This window comes from Meriones unguiculatus, chromosome 10 (genome assembly GCF_030254825.1).
Source record: "Meriones unguiculatus strain TT.TT164.6M chromosome 10, Bangor_MerUng_6.1, whole genome shotgun sequence".
Lineage (NCBI taxonomy): Eukaryota > Metazoa > Chordata > Mammalia > Rodentia > Muridae > Meriones > Meriones unguiculatus.
The window spans coordinates 44,173,754-44,197,006 of NC_083358.1; the positions used below are offsets into that span (position 1 = coordinate 44,173,754).

Sequence of the window (23,253 nt, forward strand, 5' to 3'; positions counted from 1 at the left end):
TAAATGGAGTCAGAATTTAAAAAATTACGCTTTCATACGCCACCAAAGCAGCTATAAAATCTGCAAAAATAGCATTTAAAAGTACCCAGTGCTGCGCTGGCCAGTTTTATGTCAACTGGACACAATGTAGTATCATCTGGGAAGAAAGAATCTTAATTGGGAAGATGCTGACATGGGATTGGCCCGTAGATCAGTCTGTAGGACATTTTCTTGATTGGTGGGAAGGCCTGACTCATTGTGGATGGTACCCCTGAGAAGGTGACCCTGGTGGGTATAAATATATTTCCATTTTTGCTCATGTCATTTCTGTTTAAGCATTGACAGAGAAAGTTGTAGAGTCAAACCTAAGACACATAGTGATAAAATATACATACCCGATTCAATAAAGAGGTGATTGGGCTATGAAACAATAGCTCAGTCTGTGACATTGGAAAGAGCTTGCCTCATGTAGCTGTGCTATACAAATGAGTGCACATGTGCACCAGGACGTCAGATGAAGACAGCCTTCTAAGGATGACCGAATGAATTTGTTACATTCAATGACAGAAGAGAATTGGAAGAAGAAGTCAAGGGTGTGAGGATGAGAACGTGTTCTCCTCTAGGAGCTGCAGAGAGCCTCATCTCAGTGAATGCATTTGAGATTTCTGACCTTCAGTACAGCAAGATAATAAATTTGTATTGTTGGAAGCCACTTAATCTGTGATAAGCTGTCAAAGCAGAAGTAGGGAATGAGTCCCTATGCCACAGGAACTCATATCAGCATCATAGTCTGAAAGGAACGCTCAAATGGCCATCAAAGGAGTGCATCAAGCCTGCTAATTTTTACAGCAAAATGATGGGTACTGCTGGTTGTTGATGAACTGCAGCTATGAGAAACTGCATGAGTAATCCAAAGTCTACAGTATCAGCCAAAAGATGCCGCACTCCCAACAAATGGTTCAGTTTACATAAAGCCCCCTCCCATAAGACAACTGGACGGTGAGTGCCTACACGGGGAATCTGTTTTTAAAAAGGCTGGACAGCATTAACCACAGAGGGGAAGTCACGGATGGAGGTGGACTTGCAACTTTCTGTTTCTTGAGCTTCAGTGTGGCAGTTTGCTCACTGTGTGATAATTTATGTTTGTTTGTTTTACGCACGTTTATGTATATGTGTTATATTCCCCAATAAAATGTTCTCACTAAGCCAGGCGGGGTGGCACACCCACCATTACACCTTTACAGAGTGTGATCCCCGCACTCTGGGAGGCAGAGGCAGGTGGATCTCTTGTGAGTTTGAGGCCAGCCTGATCTACCAAGTGAGTCCAGGACAGCCAAGGCTACACAGAGAAACCCTGTCTCAAAAAAAAAAAAAAAAAAAAAAAAAGTCTTCACCAAAATTTGAGGAGAGAAGCAAGCTAATATGATCTCTAAGCAAGAGAGTTGCAGGCCTTTCCTTGTTAAATAATGAAGGGTCAGAGAGCAACCATTTGCCATTTGTGTGAAAAGGAATAATCACTGGTTGGGGTTCTTCAAACTCCTGTGGGGCTCTTCTGGAATGGGACTGCTAATCAGCACACTCAGGGCGCTGCCGGTTCCTGACACCAGTCTACTCCGACGTCCTCGGGCACAAACCCGAGACCTATTCCCAATTTCCCTCTCTGTATACAATGCGAGACACATTTTCTAATTGGCTTTTCTGTGTACCATGGTTTAGTGTCTTAATTCCCTTCATTTTTTATTGCCATGGGAGAAGCAGGATGAGATGAGACCTCATGCTTTCTTCCTTATTCTTGGAACATGATACTCTGAGGTTTTGGATTCAGAAGCCAACCTGAGCAAAGGCCCATGGAAAATGGTCTCAGGAGACACTGGCCAGGCACCGGGAGACTGAGAGGGACCTCAGTGCAGAAAGGGTTATATTAAGCAGAATGCCATTGTATGAAACTTGTGTTTGATCTTTCAGTGGCATTTTTATCTGAGGATTGGCAGAAAGGAGAAACTGACATATCATCTCAGTCCCTCACTGCTCAAAGCTGTGCACATGAGTGAGTGTTCTTTGCCTAGCTCTCAGATGCCACACGCAGGCGGGCAGCAATGACTTTTGGTGACAAGCCTCTTAAAAAGGGAGATGCTCACATAACCATAGGACGTCAGGTCCGAGCACACCAAAATGGCGAGAGCTGCTCAACAGCTCTGAAAAGGCACTGAGAACCCTGCCACTGTTCTCCTGCAGGTAACACATGAGGGATGGAGGAGGTGGGTTTGAGATATGGTTATCCCTCTAGTGTTGCGTGCTGACAGTGGCATCCCTGGCATGTACTGTTGAGATGCTGAGATATGAACGGTGTGGGGCCTGGGGAGGTAATTGGGTCCTGAGGGGTCCCTGCTTATGAACAGATCAATGCTGGTCATGTCTCTCTGGAGTGACTTCCCTGAAGATGAGTTACTATAAATGGAACAAACATGTTCTTTCCCTGAGACAGATGAAGAGGACTCAGCTCTCTATAGGGCCCTGGGTAGGTGCTAAATGTTAAAATAACTATTAGTGTTAATTTTAAGGTTTTTAGATCTTTGCCCTGAGCTTGCCATCTGGTGTTCATTTTCCTGTAAATAAGCAAAAATGTTGAAAGATGTGACAATTTGACTGTGATCAGTAGGCATCCTTTGGATTCCTCCTTGCTTCCCTAGCTGTTTTGAGTGAGAGAACCATCAATCAAACACAGCTAGATTACCCTTGTGTCAGTAATAGGTGTTTTGAAAACTCCATGAATGCCTTGTCAAAACTACACAAAGACAGGCGATCCACCCCACCTCCTGAACACAGGGCCCCAAACTGTCCGTACCAGATGCTTTGGTCTCACAAGTCTTGGTGAACTCTAGACAACCTTCCAACCATTTCCACACAGGTCAGAGGAGTGTGACCCCCGGGGGTCCAGGAAAGGAACTGCTGTGACGGGCATGAAGAGGCTAGTCTCTGATTAGTGTGAGCATGCTCCTTCATTTGCATATGATGTATGCTGTGATTGATGCAAACCCTTCTCTGGCTATTGGGTCAGGCTGCTTGGGATCACCGAGGGAATCGGCTAGGAAATCATCCCTGCTCTCCCTCTCTGGCATTGCAACATTACATTCAATAAAAGGTTTCTCTCAAGCGGTCTTATCCTCTTCCAGCTTAGTGGCTTGCAGACCAAGCTAACGGCCAGGAGCTTCAAACAGCTGGCACTGATCAACACTGTGACAATGACCGACCTTAAGTTAGGCACAGGAATCTCATCTTCCCAGACCTGCACAAGAGTCACAACACCATCTTCTGTCCATGACTGAGGCGCCCTGATGCCTGCAAAGCTGCAGCACCAATTACAGCCCAGGGCTGCAGAAGAGAACAGAAATGTAGAATTAAGCAAGCCTGGGCAAGGACCACCCCCCCTGCTGCTTGCACCTCTGCTGCCAGCTGTTGTCATCCACTGGTAGACACAGAAGCCACCAAAGACTAGCATTTGAAGAACATCTCCTGTTTACCTACGATGTCTACGTGAGTGTGACAGCAACAGACTGACACAAGTAGGAAGCCCAGGAGGGAACCTACCAAAGCCAATACAGCCTGGAGCCTGCGGAATCAGGAACAGGGCACCGATTGCCCGGGGGCTTTCTGGTCCTTACTTTTGGTTTTAATCTAGTGTCCTCTCTCTGTTCTTCTGATCTCAGTTTGTGAGTTGGGGGCGGGGCATTGGAGAAAAAGAAAAAAGCTCATTCTGCTGCTCCTGGAAAGACACAGGAGTCACCAGCAATAACAGTGACCAAATGAATATCGTGTCTTCAGTTGTAAGTTGTTATAGACACCATAAATTATGGACTCCAGACATCTGTGTGAACTAGGTTAGTTTGTACTTTTGATTCTGAAGAACTTTTCTTGCTATGGGGACAATTTTGTATTCTAGCTGAGCCACAACTCATAAATTCCAGCTATAGACTCATCTGAAAGACAACTTTTGAATGGGATAATCAATGTTTTATTGATTATATTATCTGTGAACTGTGATTAATAAATAAAATGAAACAGCAATGCTTTCTTGGATAACTTCATTTTTGAGTATTTATGAATGTAAACTATTTTGTACTCACTTTTCCTTTCCACCAGTCTGAGCTGTAATTAAAATAATTTATATGCAGTTATACAATCCCACTCCCCCAAAAGACTAGTTGAATACAGCACCTTACACAAGCATTATTCTGTCATGATGTTCCTGGATGCTGTTTCCCCCTCCTTAAGACAAGAATGAAAATTATATGTATGTATGGTATTCCCTTTAAAATAAGTTAAAAGATGTTTCAAAACTCTCTACCAGAAATTTTTATGGTAAATAAAGTGAATAGAGCTGTTGGGTCGGTTTGTCTGGTTAGTTTTATTCATGGGACCCAGCACAGGGACCCATTGACATACACGTAGCATCATTTTCTCCATCCATTTATGTGGTGCAGTCCACTGTCTGCCTTGACTTCATCAGTTCTTTTTTCAGCTGCTCAAAGCACACAAACATGATGACGTTCCAGGACCCCAGTCGCAGGAAAGAAGGCACAAACCTAGGGGAGTACAAGGCACCAACCTGTTGGCTGGTTGGTATTTCCTCTACCGACAGCTAGCTTTCCTGTACGGCTTCAAAGCGAGATCACAATCAGACCAATCTTTCCCATCCTCCCCTTCTACAGAGCTGAAGCAAATCTCCTGCTCTCTGAGATGGCTTTGTCCGGCCATCTTTTTGGGCAGAAGGGGGAGAGAGACATTTTTGTTTCACTTTACTTCCTAAAGGAAGTAGGAAACTATTAAGAGAGGAAGCAGAGGGAAGAAAGTACTCAGCTAGCATGTGAACCACTTCCAGGTGGGAAAGCCCGTGTTGTCTTCCCCTGGATGGTCTCTTCAGAGACCCCCAATGTGCCTCAGTCCGTTCTGGGCTTGGGGAATTCCAGTAAACTATGTGGAATGATGTTTTTACCAATTGACTCCTCCAGAAGACAAATGTGTTGACAGTTAAATCTGCTTTGAATAGACTTTTTAAAAAAAACATTTTGTGTGTCAGTGTGTTGCCTACATGTATGCTGCGTGCCATGTTTGTGCTTGGTGCACAGGGAGGCCAGAGGGCATCCAGAGGATCACTCTGGGACTAGAGTTGTGGATGGTTGTAAGTCACCATGTGATGCTGGGCTTCACTTGGGAGATAGCCAGCGCTCTCCATCACTGAGCCGTCTCTGCAGCCCTGAACAGGCTTTTTTTTTTTTTAGAAACCTTTCCTGCAAAAAGTACCTCCCACCCAGTGAGCTTTGCTTTTATTGTTATTTTATTTTAGTTTTGAGAGAGGGTCTTGCTCTAGGGCCCAGGGTGGCCTGGGCAGCTAGCTGGCTTCAGACTTCTAGCAATCGTCACTTCTGCTCCTGTCTCTCCAGTGCTGGGACTAAATGCATGTGCCAACATCTCTGCTTCCCCAGTGAGTTTTTACACTCCCGGGTCTCTTCACATAGTTCTCTTGACTCCCAGGTGTGTGTGTATGTGTGAGAAAATACATAGATAGCATAACACTTGACAATTCAACCATTTTTCGTGTCTAACTGTATAGCACTAAGTACATGTGCAATGTCAAGTGAACACCAGGGCACACTCCATGGTGTTTTGTGTCCTGGGGTGGTTCATTCATTCATTAAATAGCTCCTGCTGCCCCTGTCAAAGGTTAATTTGGGTGTTCTTCAGCATGGCCAGGCTCTCTGAGACATGGGGCTCAAATATCAGGTCAGCCTGGCTGCTCAGCCAGCACTAGCCCTGGAATTGCAAGCGTATGTTACCATGCCCAGCTTTGATGTGCTTCTGAAGCTGACTCCAGGCTCCATGCATATGTGGCAACTGCATCACAGGCTGGTCTTGAACTCGTGGCTGTCCTCATGCCCTAGCCTCCCATGATCTGGGGTTACAAGCATGTGCCACCACAGCCAGCTCAGCTTGTTTAATTTAGCACCATTTGTCAAGATCGTTCCATTTTTAAAATTTTTAAATATGAAAAACAGCATTTAAAAATTAAATTTGCAAAAATAAAATTATTACATTGTTAATAATTTATAAGTGGTGTATTCATTTTAAGTTATTTTTATAATGTATATTTCTGTGTAATCTATCATAAAAAAAGATAGACTTAGTATTTGATATAGTATATATGATACGATTATATTTTAGTTTATAACTTTTGGGCATGGCTTTACAGTTCAAAATATTACAAAACATTACTATTTTATATAATTGTTATACTTAATACATTTTAAAAACTAGGTCATATTATATTTTGTTAGAAAAGTGGTTTCCAATATAATACAATATCACTGAGGAAAATATGTTCCATTTCTCAATAATGCTTTCAACGTGAATGTAATCATTATTAAAACATTTTCTGTGTTACGTTTCTGTGTTTTGTTTTAATAGAAGTTTTTAAAATTAGGCTAAAGGCATAGCTTAGTGATAGACTGTTTGTCTGGCATGTATAAGGGCCGGGGTTTGATTTTCTCCCAAGCACTTCCAAAAATAATTAATTAGCTTTTCTTTTCTGGCGTGATGGATTGGTGGATTGAAAACATTCATGACAAGGCAAAGACATAGTTTGAGGCCATTGCATGGTCCAGGCCTGATAGGCTAAATGCCAGTTGTTTTGATGAGAATTGTCTCAGCACACACGGGACCTTAAACACAAATGTATGGAAATGGAAAGTTCTATCCTACCCTTTGAAGAAGGCCGTTGGTCCTTCCTTGTTGAACATGGTCATTGCACAGCTGGGCACACTCGGGTACTGTCCTGGTAGAGAGTTGATGAATCTCGTTTTCACCACATCCACTGGAGAGGCCAGGAGTGTGGTGCAAAAGCCGGCAACAAGTGCTGACAGCAAATGGCATGGAACGTCATCTGAAAGGGAAACGGATCAACACTGGACTTTGAGGTGCCTGTGGTTGTAGTGACCTGTCAGACACTTGTAAACCATTAGTAACAGGAAGTTAATATGATATCTTATATGATAAATATATACTTGTGCTAGAAAAACGCAGCTGATGGTACATGGCATAATGACTGTGGATCCATTTGCAGATTTGTTATTTTAGGGTGATAGTGTTTTCTGTGTGCCTTGGATCTGGAATAATGCCTAATACATAATCACCTAATACTGTTCAATGGAATTAAGTTTGTCAGAGGAGAATGTCCGTGCCTGTAGAAACTGTTAGGATACGGTATAGAGTAAAATCAGTGCTGCACTTGACTGCCTCCTGATCCTGTAGTCTGAAGGGGAGAGGCCCATCAAAAGTTCACTTCTTGGTATTAATAGAGGATACTGGAACAGCATCCCTTTGCACTTTTACAGAAACACTGAAACAAAAACTTTGTTCAGTTTTTCACTTTAAAGTTTAGGTCTTTTTGGCTTCCTAAAAGATTACATTTGCCAGGTATGGTGGACACAATTTGAACTCAGTACTTGTGACCAGCCTGGTCTATATAACAAGTTCAGGGCCAGCTAGGACTACATTCTCTCTCTCCCTCCCTCTCCTTCCCCCTCCCTCCCGCCCCCCCCCCTCTGTTAGTCTACTAGCATTCAACAAAATACAGTGTGGCTTTAGACACTCTAAACAGAGATTGGAAAGGTGCAGATATGTCTGTTGTATGAAGCGGGAAGTACCTGCCAGTATTCGGTTATTCACCAGGGCCCCTTTCATGAGGTCATATGTTACCAGCTCTGTACAATTGATGATGACATTTCTCATTAGATTAGGGGTTGTCCCTGGAGAAAAACAAGACATTGTTTAATAAATAAAGTGTATGATAAGGTGCTCGCCAGGCTCATGTGCCTTAATATGGAAGTTCACCTGGCACCTAGCTACCTTTCCAGAGTGTTGACAAGCTTTCTGTTGTGGCTATAATTCTGTAAGCATTGTAGGTCCCAGTGTAGCGGGGTTTGATGCCGTGTAGATGGCTCTGTGCTTGCATTCTGACTTTCACGACTTCTGTAGGTTGCCCGATGAACACTGCCACACCTCCAGTCATTAAGCCAGCCGAGATCTTGTTCCCCAAAGTGGCAGGTGCTATCCAGAAAGAATGAAAGGTTGGTTAAAAAAGAAAAGCAAGACCTCACCCCTGCCCCTGCCCAAGGCATCCACATATATTTTTAGTTTTTGTGGAGTTTTTTATTTTTTATTTGTGTGTGTGTGTGTGTGTGTGTGTGTGTGTGTGTTTGTGTTTGTGTTCTAGGACCACGTCTGGCCACCTTTCTTCAGGAAGCCAAGGCAGAAACTCCTACCAATGGACACCTTAGCTAGTAGACTAGCTTAGGTGGCCACCAACCCCCAGTCTCGGCCTGCCTTCACCTCCTGAGTTGCTGATTCACAGCTGTTTTCCATCACATCTGGATTGGGGTAGTGGTGAGTGTGGATTGAACTCAGGTCCTTGATCTTTCAAGGCAAGCACTTTCCTGAGCCATCTCTCCAGCTCTAGCACGTTCACTTTGTGTCTTGTCTTTTTTCCTAATCCTCTTTCAGATTGTTTGGAGGCTATACCAACTCACAGTTCACAGTAGTGCTAGAAAACTTCAGTAGCCTTGTTTTATTTCTCCCTCAAAAGAAAGACTTTCAAGGAAAAAGAAAGCAATGCCTATTTAGACAGCCTTGTCCCTTTCTGGAAGTTAGCTTTCCATTTCCTGTGTTTAGTTGTCACTTTTAATATTTCCCATCTGAGAGGCGAGGCATCTGGTCACCAGTGGTGCTAGATTCTCCTTATCAATGACAGTTGATTTTTGAACTTAGTGGTCCTAGGGAAAATGCAGTGGGCAACTGCCTGAATGTAAGAGATCAAGTAACATTCAAAAGGGACAAAAAAATAAATCTTTGCCTTAAAATTGTGAAAAAAGTGTATTGCTGAAGAGAGACATCATTTAATAAAATTTCAATGACTCCTGAAACCCAATATTCATATAGTGGGTATACAGATAGAGTTCAAGAAGGTTCACTTACTAAAGCCTTTCTTAGTCTTTCTATTTCTGTCTCCAGACTATAAAATAGGGATAGCATCATACCACAGGATAACATCAAGTGTGAGTTCATATTGATGAAGCTCACAGTGCATAAAAGACACACAAAGCTGGTAGCAGCTTTCTTTTCTAGGTGTGATTATAGTTGTAACCCTACCCCATCGTTCTCAGCCAGGAGCTGAGCATCTAACAATTGTTTTTCAATAGGTATCATTACCTGATTACAGTTGCCTTCACTGAGGCTAGGTTTCACCTGGTAATGGCTTCTACACTGAATTCATCACCTCCCTAAGGCAGTTTCTCTATTCTCTCCCACAAGTTTATTAAAAAACTTGAAAGTTGTCTTACATTTCTATTTTTCTATTAAGCCTAGTTTCTCACCAATTTAACCAGTTGTGTATTTTAAAGCATTCTGATTGGCACCCCCGATTCTTCTTTCCTGTATGCAATCATGCATACCACAATCATTTCTGACTTATGATTTTTATATACATATTCTCTACTGCTACCAAAGTAATCTACTGAAGTAGAAATGTGCTTATTACACTAGCTTAACCTGTTTGCTGTTGTTATGCTAGAGACTGAACCTAAGGCCAAGGGTTCTACCACCGAGTTCTATGCCTATTCATTCATTTATTAGTTTGAGACAGAATCTTTTTAGGTGGCTCAGACTGGCCGTGAACACTTGATATCTATGTCTCTGCCTCCCAAATCCTGAGCTTCCAGGTATGTGCCACCACACCTGATGGTCTGCTTAGCATTTTTTTTTTTTCAGTGACTTCCGATCACTATGTGGGTAGAATACAAACTCCTTACAGTGAACTTCAAGGCCCTTTGTGACCAGTTCCTGCTTTTCTGGACTCACCTGTCCTTTCTCACCAAATGCAGCTGCCCTTACTACCCTGCACATCTGCTCCACTCCTTTCTGACATTTTAAACAGTCTTCACTTGACTGGAAAGGACTTGCCTCACCACATTGCTACTGGTCCCCAAAGCCTCCTATTGCTCTTTCAAGAGTCAATCCAGACACCAACTCTTCAAGAGTCTTGCATGATCATGCCAGTTCACTGTGCCTAGTCTGTGGTGCCTTGCAACAAAGCCATGGCTGTGTGGTCAGCTGAACTGAGGGACACCTGTCTGGAGTGGCAACTCTCATTTCCCACCCATGAAAATTCAGCAAAACTTACTAGATCAAGGGAAAAAGCATAATGCAGAACAAGGAATACTCCTAGAGGATATCTGATTTGTTTGGAGACTAATATACCCAGTGATTGATTAAAACATTTGCAGAAAACCACCCAAATGGGCCGCTCTAGGTGTGTCTCCTCTTGCTTCCTTTACCAAGACGACAACACAATGCTGATACAGAAACACCCAGACCTGAACACCGGGAACTGTGTGCGGATGGGTCTTACCAACGCAGACTTGGGAGTGTGGTGGTCTCTCTTGGACTTCCCCCAAGCTCCCTAGGCTTCTCTGAGACTCTCCTGTTTGGGAAAGTCTGCACCAGGCAGTGTCTTATAGCCCCACCACATCTCCCACGAAGGGACACATGCTTCCCCCAATGGCCAGTTGATGTTTACAGGTGGAAACCTGCGTGTGAAGAACTGATTTGCATATCTCCTTTTATTTCAAGGAGAAAAGAGACAGCACAAATATTGTCTTCTTCTTCTTCCTCTTCTTCCTCATCTTTTTCTTCTTCTTCTTTTTCGTCTTCTTCTTCTTCTTCTTCTTCTTCTTCTTCTTCTTCTTCTTCTTCTTCTTCTTCTGCCAGTGCCACTACATTTTCAGCTACTTTGGGTGAATTGGCACTGCTGAGATGGAACCCAGGGCCAAGCTCATGCCAGGCAAACATACTATCACTCATTTTTCAATTTTTGAATACAGCCCAGTCTGGGGCATAGCTGCCCCCCCTTCCCCAACGCTCCTTACTTTCTCTCCCTGAAGCGAAGTACTCTTGGACAGTATCGTAGAGGCCAATCCTGAGTGAGGCGAAGCTGATTTGCCTCTGAATGCCCGCAGGCAGACCGCTATACAGTTTCGGCACCCCTTCTGTTTTTGCCAGGGTGCTGATGGTCCCTAGGACACCTTTATACCGAATGGTGCTGGAGGCTGGTCCTTCACCTTGGATCTGGAAATCAGAGAGGTGCAGGTCAGATGGTAGTGGCTGTCCATTAAGGAAGAGGGACCTACCTGGTGAGGGCTAAACAGGACTGGTACATGAAGACTGTGGAGATGCCCTAGGTAAGGCTCTTTTTATAAATTTCCTTTCTCAATAACCTCTCCTGCACACCTACAACTCTCTCTCCCTCCCTCCTTTCCTCTCTCTCTATTTCTCTCCCTCCCTCCCTCTGTCCGTCTATCCATCCATCCATCCATCTGAGGCTTTGAACACCTAAGCAAGGTACCCAGGGAACTCTCTGAGCCCCAACCTGTAGCACGGGTCAGTATCCCGAAGAATCAAAGAAAGGTAAAAGCGCGATGCTTGTAAACCCTGAGGGGTTTGTCTTGGTTCTTAGGACCCAATCTGCTTAACCTCATGAAGGGTTTGGTAGAGGTCACTATTAACTTTTCGCCCGCTTTTCAGCAAATCCAGGAAAGGGGTCCCATTTCCTTTCTAAAGCTCCCAGTCCCAAGACAGAGCCACTCTGAGAAATCACAGCACACATCACAGGGATGCCCACAGCAGACCCTCTGCCTGGGGAACCCTCCCAAGTTCACGAAACTCTACCTGAAGGCGGACTTTGGCGGTGTCCAGCGGGAAGGTAATGATGTCTGCCAGGCAGGCCGCCACACCGGCTGAGAAGATCTTGACCCCCATGGTGGGCTGCACTTCAGAAGTTGTCGGGCTCACCATCTTGGCTCTGAAGGCGGAGAAGCGGGACAAAAAGAATGCAACCCTGAAGATAACAGTGGCACTGTTGCCTGATGCGGGCACCGAACCCGCGACCTCCGACTTCTGGGATAGCCACCTGAGACGGGTGGTGCTGTTGCAGAGACCGCGCTGTGGAGGAGCTCAAAGGTGAGCGCTCCTCCTTCTTGGAGTCCTCCCGGAAGGACTCGCGAAGCCTTCTTGGGCAACCTGGCCTGGGAGATCTTTATAGCTGGATCGCTGGAGGAGGGGCTAGGTGGAAGCGGCTGAGCCCGGCCAGAGACGTGCTAGTGGAAGGGGCGTGCCTTGCGGTGCAGAAGCCTCCCAGCGGCGCGTCACTCCCCCTCCCCGAAGCCCTGGCCGGCATCTCTGATTTGGCAGCAGTTCCCGGTGATACCCGGAGGACACAGGAGGACACACCGAGGGGCTTGAGAGGCTTCATCCCTCGTCCCAGCAAGCCTGGTACCTTTTGTCACTCTTCACAAGAGTGACAACGACCGGAGCGCAGAGCAGGGGCTGGCTCCCTTGAATGAGTGCGAACTGATCTTTAAGATAAAGTCCAGTAGGGAAGCTTCCATTCCTCCCACCCCCCCCACCCCCTGGCTAGCTATACTGTAGGATGCACATCCCAGTCCGAGGCCTTTCCCGGGAACCCGGCTTCCCTATCTTCTTTCAATTCTGAATGCTCCTTTCTTTACATTCCTTTCCAAATGCCAACTTTAGACTGGGGTGTGTATGTCAAGCGGTCGGGTTGGTGTGGGATCTAATACCACTCTAAACTTTTACAAGAAAGTGTTTTGTGTGATTACTATTAGTAGGCAGATGTCAAATGAGCCCATAGCCATGCTAGCAAGCCTTGTGGGACTCTGCAGCCTGTGCCACTTTGGTTAGTTCTGAGCAGGAGCACTGGAAGGGACAGAGGTAGCTGGCTTGGCTGCAGACGCAACGATGCCATTTGTCCAGCTTCGTGACCCTGAGAAAGCCCTCCTGCTTTTGTTTGAGACTGTGTCAAAACCTAGTGCCAATTCAGACACTCTAAAGTGGGTTTGTGGGGGATGAGGAGGTGTTACTTCTGAGCAAAGATTTGTTTTGAGCATTTACTTATTTGAAAAGTGTTTTTAAAATACCGCTTAACAAAACATGAGAAAGAAAGCTGGCAGGGTCACCCAGGGCCACCAGGGAGCCAACTGCATGTTATCTGTGTTCTTCCTCAGCATCCAGACTTGGCGTCCAGGAGAGCGAGGCCACGTGACACAGAATACCCCTGGACACCGAGTTTACAGGAAGAAGTGAGCATGCTCAGAGGAGCAATGATGAGCAGCAGAGGCAAGTCAGTGACCTGCGTGAAGACAGCAATGCCGGGGAAGCATACCGCCTTTCGTTGGCCTGGTGACTGGGAAACTGAATGATGGGGAGAAAGCTGCAAGAAGCTGCTAAGACCGGGGGGTGAAAAGCATAATAAACAGCTGGGTGGTGATGACACACCTCTAACCCCAGTACTCCCGAGGCAGAGGCAGGCAAATCTCTGGCCAGGCCAGCCTGCTCTACAGAGCGAGTCCAGGACAGCCAGGGCTACACAGAGAGACCCTGTCTCCAAAAACAAAACAAACAAAAAATGTGCATCCTTTCTGTGTGGGGGTCCACGTTATTACCCCCCTGCTATGCAGGGCTTCACAGACTGTAAAAACGCTCTCGCAGAGTGCCACATCTAATCAGACAATACAGCTTAAGGAGGGTTACTGTGAGTCAAACGTCATTCAAAGATGACTCTTTGTTAGAGAAGATGGTCAAAGTCATGGAGTTGCTGCCACCTGCTTGTCCTAGAACAGTTAGCAGGAGATTTTATAATCTTCATAATATGACAACTTTTCTGTTTTAGGATTAATTTGGAGAAAATGGTGTCTATGTTTTCATAGAAAGCTCCTATAGGAAACTTCATGCTACTTGAAGAGAACCAGAGCTGTGTGGAGGTGAAGGAAGGGGAATGAGTACAGTGGGATTGAGAAAGAGGACAAGGAGCAAGCCATGAAAAAACACCGAGTTATGGTCTAAGATGAATAGCACTTGCTGCCCTGGGTCACCATATCTTATATCTTACATAGAAAAAGGCTTATTAATTTTTTGCAAAGTTATGGATACATTCCTGTTATTTCTTAATCACTGACTTTGATGTTAGAGATCTTTGTAGATTGACTTAAAGAACTTGATGAAAACATTGTAAACATTATGGCTTAATAAATGTTTACTGTAAAAAAAAAAAAGAAAATGTCCTTGTGGATGTCATGCTCAAGAGGCACCATGTAGGCCCTTCTGTTGTCCCCCACTGAAGCCCCAACCACTCTGCATTTCCAGATGTCCAGCTTGATCCACCAAGTCATTCCTGTTGATGTGAACAGGAAAAGTTATCACCCAATAATGGTTTCCTGAATTCCTGATCCTGAAATGTGGGCCACAGCAGAATGAGAAGCTCACACACAGAGACCCTGTGATGTCAGTTCAAGACAGTGAGTGGCTCTAATTTCCGAGAAGAGGGCTGACCTTGCTGCCCCCAGAGCCTCTGGGAAGTGGGAGAAAGTTCGCCTCGTGATGGAGAGAGCAGTAGGGGACAGGCTGGTATCCCCAGAGAGTCAGCTTTCTGCTCTTTTGGCAGAAAGAGTTGGGAGGTGAAGACTAGGTCAGTGTGATCAAGGCTGGCTGACCTTCTGTGGTGTCGCAAAGGAGAGGCAGCGAGGTTCGCTTTCCAAGTGTCCATGGCCGTCTTTTAAAATGTGGAGCACCAATTCACAAAGGCACCTGCTGACACTGACTTTGGAGTCACTGAACAAATGTATTCAATCAAAACACAAAGGCATCATGGCACTTTGCACTTGAACGGGGGTCCCTGCTCTCCCAGGGACTGCTTATCTGTCTGCAGTAGGAAATGTAAGGGCATAGCTATACAGATAGATGTTCAAATGACAATTTTTAAGAGAAAAAACATACAGACACTGAACATGAAAGGAGATGCATTTAATTCTACTAATCTAGAAATGTACAACTTCATCTAATAACACCCTTCTCTACCAATCTCACAATTAAACATAACATGCATTTTAAATTTGACATCAGGGATATAGTTATTCATGTAATTGAAACTTTGAATGTTAAAGTAGCAGTACTCTGTCAATGATGGCATTATAGATTGGCATACTTATTTTGAGATGATTTGGCAGTGTGAGCTATGAAGACGTTTATGTCTTGGTGATGCTGCTTTTGGGTTTAGACCCTAAAGTAACTATCCCAGACATGAGAGAGTCACCACAGCTTAATAAACCTAATATGGGGGCCACTTCAGAGCCAGACGTACATCTCTAGGATTGGCTCTTCTAGTGAGAGAAATGACACCATTAGAAATGGATTCCTAGTGTGAAAGAAGACTGTCCTAGGGGTAGGACAGAGCAGGAAGGACTGGGCTGGTCTTCTTGGTTCAGTATATCCTAAAAGAAGAGCATCTTTAAACCCACTGTGAGGAGAAAACATCCTACTTCAGTTCCAATTAAAGTACTCTACAACACTGTGATTAATGAAACAAAATGCCTGTGCTCAAAGGCATCTGAGTGACTGACTGGACAATCGGCTTTAAATTTCTTGGCTTTTCCAAAGCACAAATCCTTTACTTTAGGGATTTACTTTACTTTAGGGACTAGGGAGATGGCTCAGCAGTTAAGAGCACTTGGTGCCCTTAACGAGGACCAGAGCTCTGTTTCCAGTAACCACAATGGTCAGCTAGCACCTGCCTGTCGCTTCAACTCCAGGGGATCCAGGGCCCTCTTCTGGACCTTCAGGGCACCTGCAAGCACAGATATGCATAAGGTTTTTAAAAAATATTTGCTTTTGCAATGCATATTCCTGTATCAATGAGACTATTTTATGAATATTTAGTCATTTGATGCTAAGTTCTTGATGTATAAAATATGTACAACCCTCAAACTTCATAAAGCTCTTCTCCTTTTAATGTATCTGACCCACACATACATACAGCATCACACCATTTGAAGAGGTTTACAAACTCTAACACAGTTCCCACTGCACACCTCTGACATACATGCTGTTGTCACCCCACCTCACAGAGCAGGAAACTTGGATGCTCAGAGGCGACCACATGACTTCTCTTAGGCCCCAGTATGTAGAGCATTTAGGGTCTTTCTGGCCACCAGACTCAATACTATATGCTGAATCAACTGTTTGCTGTATATGTCCGAGCCATGGTACTTTCCTGTGACTTGAAGGTGTCTAATAACAATTAGGACTCCTAATATACCTTTGAGTAAGTTATATCAAATGTAGCCTTTTATTTGATTTCTTTATATTTCTAAGAAATTTGCAAAGGTCACAAAAGGCACACACACACACACACACACACACACACACACACACCTTTTAAGACCTTTGGAAAGTGGGGCTGGAGAGGTGACGCCATGATCATGAGAACTTACCGCCTTACCAGAGGATCTGAGTTTGCTCCCTTGGATCCATGTTGGTTAGCTCATCTCTACAAAACCATCTCCAGCTCCAGGGGTCTGGCACCTTCCTTTGGCTTCCACCCTCGCACATGTGGTGTACTCATACAACACCTGACTGAAAAGACAGCATGGGTGACATACATAGTCAGGAAAATAAGACTTCACATGGGTTAAGATCGATGGAGGAAAGAAAAATGACATATAGAACAAAACACTTCTGTCCCCAGATCCAGTGGGGGGATTAATTTGTTCATATGGAATTCAGGGAAGGATGAGAGTAGGGGAATGACACTACAGGTGGGTTGATCACCATTAAGCGTGTCCGTGGTGCTGGCCAGTGGCCTGGAGAAGGAATGCAACTGTTTGGGACCGTGCCTCTCCTACTGCTATCGATATCAAATTTCAGGCAATCTGCTGTAACATGAATTCAGAGTGGTGGATTGGTTGTTGCACTCTGGCACATGTACATTTGAGCCTGTTGTCTATGTGAGCTTAGGCATTCTCTTCCCCTCTTTAAGCTTCTGGGTTCTTGTCAGTGAAATGAGACAGTAGTCATAGCTGTAGCTGTACTAGGAGAATTCAGAGAAGGAACACTAGCAATGATTTTAGCACAGTAAAGGTAGGGCGCACCTGGAAAGGGGGTAGCAAAGGCTTTCACAATTACATTTTTAACCAATAAGTTTGATAACCACTTAGTAGGTTGTAGGGCAGGTAAACATTGAACTAACATTTCAACTGAGTCACTTCATATCCCTCTCACTGTGGTGTCTTCCCAAGGTCATGGGTCTGTCTACCTTTGGGTTCAGTTCTGAGGTAAGACAAGCAAGGCCAGCTGTCAGATAGCCTTATTGAGAACAACCTGGAGCAACACAGAGGTGAGGTGGGGACACTCCAGCTAAGAGTCAGCCTAGAGCCTCCTGGTGCTCAGTAGTTCCTGCTCAGATGAGGACATGACTGTCAGGTTAAAGGTCATAGATGTATTCCAAGGCTCTCTCCTTCCATTGGCCCTTCTCTGTAGCTCCCAGACAATTGGAAATTGCAGAATGGTGTGCCCTGCCTGGTGGAAAGGACTTGGTAAAAGGTGAAAGGTGGCGCTCTGAGTGTGTATGTGACAGGCACTGGGGGAAGGAGCAAAAAGAAATGAAGGTGACACTGAGAATGTTCTTTGGGGTGTCTGTGCTTGTTGGCATATTTCCAGCCCTATTTGGCAGTCTGGGCTGAGCTAGCAACCTGCTTCCATGAACAAATCCTGCAGGAACTTGTGTGACCAGTGAGTGATACAGAGAGTCTGGGAGTCCACATATGTAACTGGGTGTGGAGGAGTAGTGACTTTTCAGCAGCTAGTCTCCCGTGAGGACGCTGCCCTAATAGGTCAGGATCACCTAAGTTGAGTCAGGAGTCTATAGTGGAGGGTCCTACAACCAGCACACACTGAGTTCCATGCGAGGCCAGAGACAGAGAGAGACAGCAGCTAAACACCACCCTTCTCTCTGCTTCCTGACTGCTGATGCAGTGAGCAGCTGCCTCCTGCTCCACCTGCATGCTATCCTTTCTAACCTGACTTTTTTCTTTTTTCTGGGACAGGGTTTCTCTGTGTAGCTTTGGCTGTCCTGGATTCCCTTTGTAGACCAGGTTTGCCTTGAACTCACAGAGATCCGCCTTCCTCGGCCTCCACAAATGTCAGGGATTTCAGGTGTGTGCCAGGGCACCTAGCTTAGGCAAGTCATTTACTCTCCCCTTTATACCAACGAGAGCAATGAACACCTGTCTTATAGGGCTGGTAGAAGAATTAGAATGTATCATAGGCAAAGCTCCTGACAAACAGTATCCTCATGGCAAATGGAAGCTATTATTTTTGCTATAGGTAATAAAAGGTCTATGTGAAACAGTTTATGGCACTACAACTGTGGTTGGAAAACAAGTGGTAAGAGGTAGAAGAAACCAAGACAGAGAAGGACGACTGGTGGCCAGAGAAGGCTCCAACAGTAGCCCATTGAAAACCAAAGTCTGGGAAGACTTAGTGCTGAGGATTTAGGGGGTCACTGGCTCTGTGCTTTCTCCCAGGTAGCAATCTGGCTATTTCCTGTTCCATGTGCTCTTGCTGGGTCAGAGCTCTTGCCTTGGGGACTATCTGACCTTCATGAGTACTAGCTTTCCAAGCCTGCCCATCTATTCCAGCTGCTTCTGAGTCTGCAGGGAGGGTGGGACGAGGGGAGGCCATGATACTTGGGTTCCAAACGGTGTGGCAACTGTGGCTAAGTTTACAAATCCTTCTGGGATTTCTTCTCTAACTTGCTAAATAAGCAAGTACCAATGTTGACCTTGCAGAAAGGGTCAGAAATCTTTGTTTCCATACAGATTGACCTGCTCCAATTTTTGAGAACTTCCTTCCCTGATGCTCTTCATCGTGCTCTCCGTTGTAATCCAGTGTTTACACTTGGCTCTGTTAGGGAGCCCTCGGCTTCTACTCCATCAAGCTAACGTTTTATCCAAGCCTCTACATATTGAAACCACTGGAGCCTCAGTAGTGCTCTGAGTTTGGCATTTAAGACTGTGTTGGCTTTTGAAGGCCCTTTGAATTTTTCACTCATTTTAGAACTAGTTTACTTGCCACTAAAACAAAACGAAATAAAAGCCTAATTGAAGTTAGATTCCTCTAATTAAATCAGATTGGAAAGTAGACATATTTCTAATAGGTAATCTTACCGTTTATGAATATACTGTGTCCCTTCTACTTAAGCTTTCCTTCCATGCCTTTAATAATATTTTAAAACTAACAGTGTAGACATTTGAGCTCATATTTTGCTGGGCTTATTCTGAGGCTTTATGATGTTTTTGATAGCAATAACTGGCACGTAATGATAGTTTTGTGCTTGTTTGTATGTAGGTGCACATGTGTATGGAGCAACAAGTGCACACTCCTATGTGTGTGCCAGGATACGGAGGACAAAAGGCAAACAAGGGTGCTATTTCTCAGGGCCCAGCCACCTGTTTTTTGGAGACAGGGTCTCTCACTGCTCTAGAGCTCATGGAGTAGTTATTGCTTTGGCATTATTATATAAGTGTCCTCAAGAATCAGTACTTATGCAGACTGGCATGTGTTTGCTTATCAGACCTTGCTCTTTTGTGAAAAATTGTGTGGGTGTGGAGAAAACGTGTGTGCGTGTGTGCGCGGGTGTGTACATTTATGCATGTGCACAGGGCTAGAGGAGGACACCAGGTGTCCCTTAAGGCAGGGTCTCCTGTGACCTAGAGCTAGGCTAGCAGCTGTTGAGACTTAGTAGTCCAGCTCTGTGTGCCCTGTACCTACTGGAAGCACTTGGGCTACAGCAGTGTGTGGTCAAGCCTGTCTCCTCGGTTCCTTATGCTTGTACAGCACGTGCTCTCTCTCACTGAGGAAGCTCCCAGCCTCTTCCTGCGTTGTTACATCTCTCTTTAGGATGCTTTTACTTAAAGAATTCCCTTAGCATTGCTAAATTATTATGCACTATCAATTATTGCAAAGCTACAGTGATTAAACCCCTCCATTTTAAACCTGCATTATTGTGACTTGAAGCTCTGATTGGTACTGGAAGTTCATAAGCATCTGGGCAGGTGCAGCACTTTCTACACTCTCCCTGGGTTCTTTTGTTTGCATCCCAATTTTAATCCCGTATCAAAACAAGTGGGTTGTGCTCTGCATACATACATTTCTAATTTGGTGTCTTTTAAACAAGCAATCATTTTCCCTGCCAAGTAACAAGAAGGGATCCTCCCTCACTGTGAACAGTGAGAAGGTATGAAGAAGCTGGTATCTCCACTATCAAGTGAATCCTGGGGCGTCTTGGGGAAGGGGTGGCTTCACCATCTTAAGTGTGCTAGGAAAACACTCAGGACTCACAGCTTCTGAGAGTAAGCACTGCCTGTGGTCTCCAGTCAGAGCTATGTAGAAAAGTGCTGTGAAATCCTGGAAGTTGGCTATAGTTCAAAGTACAAATAAATTATCAGATTTGCTTTTATTCTATAAAACTGAGTAAGCTTAAATATTTAGAGTTTCAAGTACCCTGAAAACAAAATTATTGAATTTGGATTGAATAATCCCTGGTACATTTTGGAATAGTTTGGAATAGTTTAGAAACGAAGACATTATTGTGTAAATATATATGGCTTGGGGATCAAGGCCACCAAGCTTGTGTGACAATCATTGCGATTTCAGTCTCCTGATAATGGATTTTTGAACACTCATTGTTTGGGCCAAAGTGGGATGGTCTTCAATTCGGGGGGACCTGAGTTGTCTGACAACCCCTCTTGATGGCCTGAGGTTGCTCTTCCAGGAAAGATGGTGACGACTCCCAGTAGAAAGCCATAATTACGATGAGGTCAAGCACTGCAGACAGGAACAGGTGGAGATAAGAAGATAAATCCATGACCAGCAAGTGTGTTCAACTTGGTGTGAGTGCCAACTCGACAGGATTAAGGATTACAATGGAAACACATCCCTGTGTGTCATGAGGATACTTTTATAATGGCTTTCTCCATCAGTTAAGCCCACCCTTCTTGTAAACAGCATCTTCCCATGGCGGGGCCTTGGACTGAGAATAAAGGATGATGTGAGCTGAGACCTGCTATTCACCTCTCTCTGCTTCCTGATTGCAGAGGCAACATAGCCAGCTTCTTCACATTCCTGCTGCTGATCCATCTTCTATGTTGGACTATACCCTTAAACATCAGAATAAACCCTTGCTATCTTCATTGGCCCTTGTTGGGTATTTATCACAGCAAAGGGGAAAGTAAAAATACTCCTCTGCTTCACAGAAGGGGCAACGCTGGTCTTCCAGCAAATACAAACATGTGTCCAGCATAGGATGGCAGTCTTTAAACTCATCTTTAGGTTTTCCTCAGGCTGGAGGGGGAGGTGTCCGTTCTGAGCAAGGCTGACGGCCCCAGCACCTGTTCTATATCCTGCTCTAGTCATAGGCCTGGCAGACCAATTGTAGCACCTTCATGAACGCAAAATCTTGGGCTTTATGAACGAAACATGCAAGCCTGCATTTAGAAAACAAAGACTTGTGTCTGAGGCTCTTGTTTCTAGGAGAGTAGTGATGCCATTCAGGGTGTGGCTCTGGGTCAGAACCACTGATTACACAGGTCATGATCCAAAGCCTTAGTTCAGGTTACGGTTAGACCTGGGCAGCCTTCTTCCCAGGTTGATCCTGATGAATGTGCTGTCCTGAGCAAAGGGTTGCCTTATAAAATTACTTTATAATAAGAAGTCGGTCATTTTCCTTGCTCTCTCCCTCATTCTTGGTTCTTTGGAAGCAGAACTGCATGTATCCTGAACTGACACTGAATTTGCTGGGTAGCCCAGGATGACCATGATCCCAGGCTTGCACAGTGATGCCTAGCTTTAGTAACTGCTGTCTCTAAAGATTTTTAGCCAACTAGACCTAGAATAAGCACTTTTGGGTGTGGGGCGAGTACACAGGGCGGTCTCAACACTCTTCTTTCATCTGAATTCCACCATCATTCTACTGATTCCACCACCATCAGTGTCTACTGACACTGATCTGCCTGACCATGAGACTCCGTGAGCAATCTTTGCATCAGCAACTCCTGTGAACTTTTCTGTCTGCACAAGAACTCTGTGTCTGCTATTCATGGCTCTGCTCTCAGGGAGATGGAAGACTGGATATCCCCAGAAGGACTCAGCAGCATGGGTAGGGAAGGATGGTACCCTGGGTACCCAAAGTGTAGGCTGAATATAAGTGTTCACACCTCTCTTGATCAGCCTTCCCTCTTTCCTCAGGAGCAGGCATATGCAGAGGTGGCATTCGGGGGTGCAGTGAAGTGGGACACCTGTGGACCACACCTGAGGATAGCACTGAGTCCAGCTAGCTCTGCTGGAATTTTAGGGTGTCCTATAAATGAATATTTGGAAAAATAGGCAGGATGAAAAACAGGTGACAAGGTCAGAATCTGTATATGGCTTGGTTTCGCTTAGGGGTTCCCAGAATTTCCTCCTTGTGTCATGGGACCCTACTGTTCACACACAACTTGGACTTATTTTTCTATTTACAGTCATCCCAATGGCAGCTGCCACCAGGGAAGAAGGAAAGCAAGAAGACAGACAAGAGTCAGCCAGGTCAGGGCAGAGTTTTGTGGAAGAGGGTGTTTTACCGATCAGAGGGGTTCCAAAAAGCTGCATGCTGATGGTTTCCTCAGCACGCATCTCTTTTCCTTTCCTCCCAGCTTCCAGGGCCAGAGAAGCTCTTCCCACTTCTATGTGTGTGCTTTCTATGCAGGCAGAGAGGGAGGACCACAGGGAACATGGCTGTGTAAGCAAAGTTTCCTACTGATTGATACCTGCTTGAGCTGACCCTGTGTCCCTTGCCCCCCTCATTACCTTGGGATGCCCCCATTAAAACTGTCATTTGGGAAGCTCAAGAGATAGCTCAGGTGGTGGACGCATAAGAATTGACCCAGCTTCAATCCTTGGCACCAATATGATAAGAGGGTGTGATGTCATATGCTTTTAATTTAAGTTTGGGGGAGGCAGAGACAGGTTAAACTAGGGTTCATTGCCTGAGAAGCCTAGCCTATTCAGTGAGCTCCAGGCCAATGAAAGACCCTGTCTCAAAAAACAAGGAGGATGTCTTCTAGGGAATAATACCTAAAGTTGATTATGGCTTGTACCTGTATGTATACACAAATGCACAAGCATCCACATATGAGTACACACACACAGAGACACACACAGTGAAAGAGAGAGAGAGAGAGAGAGAGAGAGAGAGAGAGAGAGGAGACTTGGAAGGTTGTTGGCATTTTTTCTTCCTCCCAATGTTTCTTTAATTGAGCTTCACTATTCTGAGCTTGTTTA

General features: G+C 44.9%; 1 protein-coding gene across 1 annotated transcript; it reads right to left on the bottom strand.

Annotated features, from left to right (window-relative positions):
• Window positions 1–4,365: 4,365 nt before the first annotated feature.
• Ucp1 (uncoupling protein 1) lies at window positions 4,366–12,087 on the bottom strand. The gene is made up of 6 exons (XM_021632264.2): window positions 11,755–12,087; window positions 10,956–11,154; window positions 7,882–8,082; window positions 7,680–7,781; window positions 6,736–6,916; window positions 4,366–4,562 (listed from the first exon to the last, which is right to left on the bottom strand). The coding sequence occupies exons 1-6, from the start codon at window positions 11,878–11,880 to the stop codon at window positions 4,448–4,450; spliced, it is 924 nt and encodes a 307-aa protein (XP_021487939.1). The 5' UTR covers window positions 11,881–12,087; the 3' UTR covers window positions 4,366–4,447.
• Window positions 12,088–23,253: the final 11,166 nt, after the last annotated feature.